General features: G+C 36.1%; 1 protein-coding gene across 5 annotated transcripts in view; it reads right to left on the bottom strand.

The window, feature by feature from the left end:
- Positions 1 to 10,783, bottom strand: part of LOC149806681 (uncharacterized) — a 237,866-nt gene that overhangs the window by 53,327 nt on the left and 173,756 nt on the right. For all 5 annotated transcript variants that reach the window (XM_089956447.1, XM_089956437.1, XM_089956461.1 and 2 more), the window contains one exon: positions 9,737 to 10,491. In XM_089956447.1, the coding sequence (XP_089812573.1) occupies positions 9,737 to 9,844 (108 nt within the window). In that variant the 5' untranslated portion in view covers positions 9,845 to 10,491. The remainder of the gene's footprint in view (positions 1 to 9,736; positions 10,492 to 10,783) is intronic.

Raw genomic sequence — 10,783 nt, 5'->3', positions numbered from 1 at the left:
TGTAATTGTTACAATTCCATTCTGACCACTCCGGTGTCCTAGTGGTTAGAGCGTCCGCCTCAGAAGCGGGAGGTCATGGGTTCAAACCCCAGCCAAGTCATACCAAAGACTTACAAAAATGGTATTAACAGCTACCTCGCTAGACGCTCAGCATTAAGAGGTTAGTGTTAGGACTGATCGGCCTGGTGTCAGGATAATGTGACTGGGTGCAACATCATACTACATGTTTGCAGCATGATGCCCCAGTGCTATACATCACTATAAACTGCCACACTGCAGACATCGTAGCAATATGACTGAAAAATTATTCAAGCTACGTTAAAAATCCAATCACACACACACAATTCCATTCTACGATCCAGAACCAACACTAATTCCGTACTACAGTTCTTGCATTTCAATCCAATTTTGCTTTTGAAATGTAGTGCCACTCAATTCATAATGAACCCATTCATTTCAAACACTCACAAATACTTATTATTCCTGTCTACAACTGAAAAATATCTATATAAAAAAACGTGTAACTGTGTTTTATGCAAGGGCATGGAGATGCACAAAAACTTGCACCTGAAGCTTGAATAAAACCCCGACTGTGGATAAGACTTTACCCATCGATTACCCCAGCTTGGGGATAAATTCCGACCGTGGCGATTTATTATATATCCTATGACTGCTCCAGCTTGAGGGCAAAATCCAAGCACATCCCTAAAAAGATAACAAGTATAGCGGCTCTTTACCTTCTGTAAATGCCACTTGAGCTTCCTGATGCTGTTGTATCTGCCATTTGACAGAATCATGAATGTGGATATATTTCTTAATTGCCTCTAGTTGTTGAGCTAGTTTAGCTGTATGAAATTCCTTTGTGCAGACTCACTCATTATTAATATTACAACAGTGATTTAATTACACATCACCTGTCAGCACACCGATGATAAGTCAGTTATTTTATAACACACCAACAAGCTTGCCACTTGCACCCCCCCCCCCCTTTTTTTTTTTATTTGGGCACCTGTGGACATGAATCTGCAAGGCTCAAATTGTCATTTTTAATATAAGATCTCAACATTTTTAAGGCCTTAATTTTAAAGACATCCTTAAAACCCCCAAAAGGTTATCAACTGGATCACCAGCCTTCGTTTAGAGTAACAGCAAGTATATATATATATTTAGGTCTAAGGAAACACAATAAAAATGTTTGATTTAACAATGACATATTTGCCTCAGGTCTGTGATCCTGAAGTGAATATTAACTGTCCATTTATTTTCTTGGCTTTTCTTTACTAGGAAATTGATTATAGAGATTTCTGCAATGGTGAAGGCAATGTAAAAATTGGTTACTATAACATACTTTTTACGCCATGTTTGAAAAAATAAATCCAATGGAAAGGTTATAGTCTGAAAATCTTCATTAAATTAAGTTAATATAGGGGAAAAAACTTTAAGAGTTCATAAATATTTTTCAGTGCTGAATAAAGATATAACATAACACTTTCTGCTGTGATTTTAATAGTTTCTGAGAGCATGAAAAATTTCTAGAACTATAATGTATAAATGTTTTCAAAAGATTATATTAATATGAGGGAAAAATCTGTTATGAAATAAACTGACAAGATCTTGTATGAATTCATGTTATCTTTAAATATGATATTTGTGTGAAAATATCTGGAAGAAAAAACAAGATGGTGCCACTCACACATACAATGTGGTTGCCACAGTAGCCATATTAAGAAACTTTTTATCGCTACTTCTGAATGGATAATTGTGTCAGCGTGTCAACATGTGTACAAAATACTTATGTTGATGTCTAGCAGGTCCTGAATGAGAATTATGGTGCTGTACAGACATCCTATAAGGCCACCAATGTGGCCATCCTGAAAATCTTGGTATAACTACTTCTCCTGAATGAATCGTCATATCAGTGAAAGACTTCTTATGTCTAGTTGGACGTAAATGAAAATAGTGCCAATCTAACCTCCAATATGGCTGTTTTAATGGGCATCTGGAAAACCCCTTCCTTGCTACTTCTCCTAGATGGCTGGTCATTTTGACATTGTGCTTTCACTAGATGACCTATTTGATGTCTGGTTGGCCGTAAATGGAACTATGCATATGGTTTTGATGTCTAGTTGGTCCTAAATGTGGTTTTTGCTGCTCATAAACTTCTAATGGTATTATAGTTGGTTCCTTAATGAAACTGCTGTACAAAATTAAAAGGCCTTCTCACTTTCTGTCAAGTTGGATACAATTATCTTTACCAGCTAGGATTTCTTGATCCTCTTTTTTATACATCAACCCTTCGCATATGTAGTTAGCTAAAACAGTATTTTGAACAATTAATTGCCCTCTTGCAAATAAAATCCCAATTGCATGCTTTTACCAGTGTGAGAGCTCCTTATATAAGTAGCTAAGTATTCAGTAACTGAATTTCCACATCCACATGCATCAACTCAGAATTAAAAGTTGCAAAACATATACAAATTTGAAAATCTTGAGACATGTGTCACTTTGCATGGTGGGTGTTATGATTTAAATGCAACAAGGAAATTGAATTAGGGTTAATTTCTTTAAGCTGTATTCAATCATGGGGCCCTGGATTATAGAATGGTCTAGGCATACACATCACTAATCAACTCTCTCTAGTCCAACCAATGTGTGTATATGAGAAAGCTTGCCAGTAGCGTTATGTGTGTTGATTTCTTCCAATAAATATGTTGGCTGCCATGTAAAGTCTATGATGTCCTGAAAAATGGTGTTAAGCTCCATACAAGCAAGCTAAACAATCAATGATATAATGGAACAGTAGACACCATTTTAGCTAAATATGCCAAGAATTGATTTAGAGACTTGGTTAGTGATGATGACTTAAAATTGGCAAGGGATTAAAAAGATAAAAGAAATGACCTTTCATGGCACTGTAATATAACAAATGAGGAAAAACAAAAGTTTATTGCATTTGAACCTTTTGTTTTTTCACAGTTTCAATTTAAGTCATAAGGCCCCTTATTTTGCCTTACCAAACATATAGCAAGTTATTACCTCAAGCCCTAGCACTAATAATGCCTCACAAGTAAGCAGTCTTTTATGAAGTCTCAGGTCTGAGTATATGTCTAGCAATACTTATGTCCAGTTTGTTTATAAAATTCTTTCTCACATGGTACAGTTTTCAGAGAGACACGATAAATTCAACAAGTGTGGTAATGAAGGGACAGGCATTCTTTATTTATGCACACATCCCAAAGGGACATTGCTATGTTTGAATCAACACTGAACTGAAGAATGGAGCATCAGCTGCATCAATTAAAATATTGTGGCCCACACAAAATACTGCAAGGACTATAATCAATTTATGAGTGCAATGGGCATGAATTACTGTAGCAGACTGGAGGAAGTAATCCGAATTTATTAATATCTTGAAGCTAAATATAGTAAAGTTTTCATCTATAATCTGTGGAATCATTTTTGCACACAGTTTGCAGGATTTGTCTTTGGGTCATCGTTTTTCTTTTTCTTCATCTTTCTAGCTTATGGTATCTTGATAAGTCTTATGGTGCCGTGCAACTGCACTTGATGATTACCACAGCCAGTGACATTGTATCAAATCTTCTGGGATCAGATGATTCAATGCAAATTCCACATAACCTATCACCATCCTCATGTTTGCCATCTGACTTACTAAGTTATTTTGCCTAAATAATAATAAAAACAATCTGGTCTGATGTATTGATAGCGTTCTGAATGACCATAATATATTCTCTGTATCTATCCTAGAAAATCCTGAGTGGATTGCTGTTTGGTTTTAATAAACCAAAGTAATCCAATGAAAGGCATTTTACAGACACAAGTGTCTGTTTCCTGTATGCAGTGATTAAATGATAGTATTATGTCTTTATTTTTTTAAAACTGATGATACATATGATCACCTTCAATGTGCAATATTAGTTATGTTAATTAACGAGTGGGCAATATTTGAATTTCAAAGATAAAAGTGTATGCCATGATCACTTTAGTAGGATGATTTGTCAAGTGAGGTTATCTTTTCTGTTTGAATAAATATTGTTAACTAAACTATTTTCGCAAGTTATGACATAAGAATGATTCAAAGAAAGAAAATTCATTAAATTGAACATATAAAATGTAATACTGCAACAGAGTCTAGATGAACTATTTCTTCAGAGACACAATCCAGACTCTGTGGCAGCAAAATTATCAAATAGGACACAACTAAGAGACAATCACATTTTCAGTCACAATGGTTTGACAATTATCAATGGCTTGAATTCATTGACTGTGAAGGCAAAGTGATTTGCAGTTACTGCAAAAAAAGTTCCCAAACTGTCACAGATTTTAAATTCTACCAGTGGACTTGTAAGTGTAACTGACAAATTCAGGATTTAATCAAGCAAGTCTCATGATAGTATTATACCTAATAAAGCAAAATGTAGCACAGTATATTCATGACACTTAGGCCAGCATGTACAAAATATTCCTCAAGTTACAGTTGCTAGCACTCCACTAAGAAATGTCATTTTATAATAAATAAAAATGTAATGGAAAAAAAAATCGATAAAGTGATTGCACTCTTTAACATAGCCTACTACCTAACTCAATAATGAAAATGATTTGGTTCATTATATCTTTGTGTTTTATGGAATAAATGCATACATCTGATTGAATTTTAGGCAAGAGACTGAACTTTTGGGTTAAGTTAAAATGTATGTGGAACAAATGCATTTTCTAAAACTACTTGTATCAGTGTGCATTGTGACTTTTCTTTAAGATAACTCTAAATGGTACTGGGTATATATCATTTTCTTCAACTGCACACTGTTGTCTTCCATTTGATTTGATGACTTACAGCTATACTGTCTACACAGTAGGCCTCAACGTCAGGAAAAATTCTGTATACTTCAGTTACAGCTGAAATAAGTTTTGCATTAGTACCTGAATCAGACAAAAAAGGTTGTGTTCTGGTGTGTGAATAGAAATGGCTAAAAGTAATATAGACAAAAGCCATTAGAGTACACAAGTTACATATGAAAACCACCAATTCACTTGCATGTGTGGCATACAAGTTCAAAGATTTGCTTCATGTTTATTTCTGTACACACATTGTTCAACTCATAAGATATTTTAAGAGCTATTTCTCTATTGTATGCATAATTCATTTACAAATGTGATTAGTGGGCCACACCGAAGGCCATACTATTAGTTCACTTGGCAATATGGTAACGTCAGCTGAAAAGCATAATCATCCATTAAAAGAGCATTATGATATGAACATTAGGTATTTAGGACATATAGATTTTTCTTTTCCAAATGGAGTCCAAGTAATTATTGCCCAATCCAGGTATAATTTTGTACACAAGTAAAGAACAAAATAAGATAAATCTTCATTTATTTGCAATTGACAATACACTTCTTAATGAATATACACTTTTGCATTTATTTTGTATCACTTGAATAAACAATATTTCTTTCAGTTCATTTTAAACTTTTATTTTATATCACTTGAGTAAACAATATCTCTTTCGTTTCATTTAACACTTAGAAACAGGTTCTTCCAGTTACAATAATCAACTCTGGAAACAATAAACAAACTGGAACTTTTGACCTAATTATATTACATTTACTAGGGTTAAAACAATAAATTCCTTAACATAATAAATTAACAGTTCCAGTTAATCAAACACAAAATCACCTTTTATACAGGGTGTGAACTGTTAATATTTACAGGATAAAGCTTATAGTTTCCAAATTGATTGAAGCTTACATGTTGCAGTTGCTGGCACATATCTATTTCCAGCATGGTTTGCATACATTCCACCTTTAATAATTTTGTTACTTCCCTACCCCACCCCATTCAGTAACAAGTATCAAAAATCAGGCTCATTCTAAGGCAAAGTCTGTAACTTGTGTACCACAGTCATCAGAGAGACAAAGATGCAAAACTTTATGATGCCTGTCAAAGGAAGAAAACAGTTTGTTGTTTACCCAAGTTTTGAACCAGTTAACTTGAATTCTCAGACCATCAATTGCTACAGCCCCACTAATTACAATTGTTAGGGAATAATGAGAACTCACCTTCAGTTATCTGTGTATATATATAATTTTAATAACCAAGAATACCGGATGTCTGGGAACATTATAGCATTCAATGGTAACGTCAGAACTGAGAAGAGAGAATTAAACAAGCATAGTACATGACATAATATATCCATAAACTATTGACTGGGAAAAATACTACAGAACACCATTTCTGCTTGCAGTAAGATGTTGAACCTATATGTCATAAATATCAGGTTGGACATCTAGGACCAGTAATATTCATAATGGGCAGTACCCACCCCCCACCCCCCACCCCAAGTGAGAAGGGCCTGATTTGTAATCTAAGCCACCCAACCTATCACAGCCTTTATAGTACTTGAAACAAATATTGAGTAATAGTAAAACAAACTCTGAAAGTTATTAAAACCAATTTGTTATATTTCCATAACTCTGCATAGTTAACTGTGCAAGCAGATTTAAACATATCAGTGTATGACAGTTAAATTGAGCTATAGCATCGATTAACAGAAGCTACGAATTCATCAACAAGCAGTGAACAATCATCTTCACAATAAATGTCAAACATTAGCATCCATAAGCTGTCAAGACAAGTTGTTACACTGGATATATAATCATCCATTTATTTCAAACAAGCTGTGAAAAACGAACCTCACGTCCGCTATATGTACGCTGGCCATTGCAAAGGATGCTTTAATAGATTAATGTTTATCGTCGTGTCTTGACAACCATTTTGCGCGCGCACACCGGAAAGTCATGCTATATATTTGTTACTTGTGAACGTATTCGTGGGCAGTACGCTATATATTGTTCCCGTGACCGTATTCACGGGCAGAATGCTATATGTTTGTTCTTCGTGAACGTATTTTTGGGCAGTTACTTTGTCATCTTCAACCTAAAGGTCAAAACTGCCCATGAAATATATATATCTGCCCACGAACCGAAAACATGAATAGGACTATAACATAAGTGTATATACTTATTTTCAACATATACATAATTACTATGTAAGAAATACAACCTATGTATATGTATTTTGATTTGAAATGTAAACTATATCATGTCCTTCCCGTAAACCCACTTTCGGGATGACTGCCCACAACGCACCTAAAACGTGTATATATATATATATATATATATATAGGTGGTTGACCATCGGGCTGGATGAAGTCAATCCAGCGCTGTTCTTCGCTAATGGGTCCTCATGTGGTTGATGAGTCTGATACGAAATGCGCATGTCCTGGAGTCGGCGACTTTCGTTCTGCGACATCCTCGAAGGTTTTGCACCCATTACTAACAGCTGTACGCCAGCCAGGTCTATCATTGGCACAGGGCTCGAAGTTTGTCACAAATATCGAGCAGCATCTCAAGCTGTCCTTGATGGAGTCTTTGAATCTTTTCTTCGGGCGACCAATTTTTCTGTGTCCACTAGATAGAGCTCTATACAAAATCTGACGTGGCATTCGAGTCTCCTCCATACGGATGACACAACCCGTCCACCAGAGGTGGGCTCTCATGACCACTGCTTCGATACTGTTTAAGCCTGCCCTATCCAGCACTTCTAGGTTCGTCACTCTGTCTTGCCATCTGACGCCCATTATCCAGCGCAGGGCTCTGGTGTGGAAGCGCTCAAGTTGCTTGATGTGCTTCTTATATGTAGTCCAGGTCTCACATCCATATAGGAGGCTTATTAGCACAACTGCTTTATGTACCTTTATCTTGGTGGACAGTTTGATTTTCCTGTGACTCAACACGCGCGAGCGGAGACGTCTCAATGATTGACTGGCGCTGCTGATGCGTGCTGTTATCTCTTTGTATAGCGATCCATCGGCAGATATGATGCTTCCAAGATACTTGAAGTGATCAACAGCTTTCAGTTGGGTGTCTTCGATAGACACAATCGGGGGAGGGGGCGAGCTATGGTACTTGGGACAGGTTGGTGAAGTACTTCTGTCGTGTTCAGACTGATAGTGAGTCCGAAGAGTCTCGAGGCTTCCGCGAAGAGAGTAACGATGATCATCCGCAAAAAGTGCGTCAAGAATAAGTTTCTCCATTATTTTGGACCAGGCATTCAGTCGAAGAAAGAGCCATCCAGTGTGTGTGTGTGTGTGTGTGTGTGTGTGTGTGTGTGTGTGTGTGTGTGTCGTTCTGACGATAAAGGGCTACGGTCCAAATATTTACGCTATGTTGCTGGATGTACGTGTTCTCACAATTCACAGCTCTTTCAGAATCGATCCATTCTAAGGTGAGTCGAAATGTTGAACTTGAAAACTTAAATAATCTTGTATGATCGTGAATTCAACCTTTCAGTTGCGCTCAATTGAGCACTTTCCTATAAACATGGTTATAAGCCATTCAGGCAATGAGAGCGACACGGACACATTGTGTTGATGTCTAAGTGTACAAAAGAAATTGTTTTACCTACTTCACCAAACGAACTGTTCACCTCGTGCGTCACTTCCTTACATAAGGGCACTGCGAACCGTATGAAACATGCGCAATCACATTTGTAGTATCGTCTGTGAAACTTTGATAGATCTTTTTACAATCAGCAATCGCTCTTTGTTCTCTCGCCAAAGTATAAAGAAGAGCTTGATTGTGATGGATAGCCTTTAATTAAAATCCAGTCTTCTAGCGATGCAAAAAGTAGATTTTCCCCAAGCATCCGTCACAATAAAAAAATGCGCTTCCGCGCTTTTCAACGCAATCAAGCAGAATATTTACTGTGATAAAAGTACAGTTTCTGAATGACCCCCCCCCAACACACACAAACGAGTTAAAATATATGGGAATAAGGGAACTTGGCAATTTATTAGCAACTATTTATTTTTCCACATCGGAATGGCAGTTTGTTTAATTTTGTTTTCCAAATACATTGTAAATTAGGTGTGTTTTTGCCTCAATGGCAATCTGGAAGCATTAATTTCACTACTTTCTTGACACATAACTGAAATACCGAAATACCAGACGTTTATATATATATATATATATATATATATATATATATATATATATATATATATATATATATTAGGGAAAGGTAGGCTTTGTTAATCTGTTCCTCACATGCATTCCTTCCTCGGACCTGCCGGTATCAATTGTACAAGCTGATGCTGAAAGAAGTTTATTTCTGTTCATGATACTTACTAGTGAATATTCGATTTAAATGTACATACACATATAATTTGATGAATAGAATCATAAATGCGTACAGATAAATTGCAGCAAACCAATGATAGATTTCAATTTACAAGAATAATTGACTAAAATCGTAAATGCGTGCCATTAATTGTAATGAAGCCAATGTCAGCGAGCTCATGTTAATCTGATGACAGCAAAAAGCGAAGACTTTAGAAAATATAAAATTCGAGAAAATCAGAAAAAAGAAAGGATAAAACCCCCACTAAACATGCCCCACTACATATAGAATATAAAAGTGAAGTCAGAAAATCAATAAATAAAAGTATTAATAGATGTGAAAATACTAAACAGACAAACAAATGAATATAACACATGCAACATCGCAAAATGAAAAAAGATACGATAACATAAGGAGACAAAGTAAATAGGCCGAGAGAGAGAAAGAAGACAAGATAATTGCGTGGATATAAAAATAGGACAAAAAAAAGCAAAAGAAGCAAACGACATCATAAAAATTATGTGCTACATTTACCTTATAAAGCCCCCAGAACGGAAGAAGCATTTCATGGGTGTTGAGTATATTTGATTCAGCATGGGTGTGCGTTTTAGAGTTCAAAGAACTGGTCTTCTTCATATCCATCTCCGAAAGAGGGATGATGGGAATTTTCCAATCAGGAAATATCCTCGGTTGGAGGGGCCCATTCCAAGCTATTGAATATAAATCCGTCTTGAAGGAAATTGAAATACTCACAGGATTTGTGCTTATTTATGTATCCAAGATATCAAAGTTTAGTCCCTCCTTTTCTTTGTTCACCCTTGTGAATGAATGTCCACTGCTCTTTTCTACAGTTCTTTCCAACTAATTTAAAACAAACTAAAGTTGTGACTACGCGAATGCCTGTTTCTTTCCGCTGATACGGAAGAGGAAAAAACTATTTCAAATTTGCCGTGAATGAATGATACTTGCAGATTACTTTCCGCACTATCACTACTTCAGAAACTTTGAAACATTCCTTACTGCCGAGATGACGCCACCGTACTACTAGGTATGCCTTTAAGATGAGTCGACTCGGCAGTGTGACTTCTTTCGTTGACTGCGACAACTCAGTATTGGCAGAAGTTGAACAACTGTTGTGGTTATTATATATATAGTGCTTAATTGGTCATCGATAGCAAGCGTTCAATTCCTGTTAGGTTCTAGCTTCTCCCACGCAATTTATTTCCGTAACGATCAATGCTTCTGTCTGATACTAGTTCCCGCCAAAGCCCGCCTCAAGCGCTATGGTTCTGGAACGAATAAAATATCTGGTATTACTTTATTTTACATGAGTCATTGGACAAAATAGGTGGAGAATGATTACACTGCAAAATGGGAGGGGGAGATCTATTGTAGATTGAAACGAAATACCTATTAGTAATCAATTAGTATTCAACTGGAGGGAGGGATTTTAACTTCTGTGCGAAAATAGTACTAGAGCCCGATATATAAAACAAACAAGATCACTATCTCATACAGCATGAAATCTTTATTTATCTTTTCACACAGGCCTCAACGATCATTTTTCATCAAATATGGTAT

This window comes from Sinohyriopsis cumingii, chromosome 1 (genome assembly GCF_028554795.1).
Source record: "Sinohyriopsis cumingii isolate HCF-2022 chromosome 1, ASM2855479v2, whole genome shotgun sequence".
NCBI classification, from domain to species: Eukaryota; Metazoa; Mollusca; class Bivalvia; order Unionida; family Unionidae; genus Sinohyriopsis; species Sinohyriopsis cumingii.
Note: the sequence above shows the minus strand (reverse complement) of the source record. Positions and strands in the feature narration are given on the sequence as shown.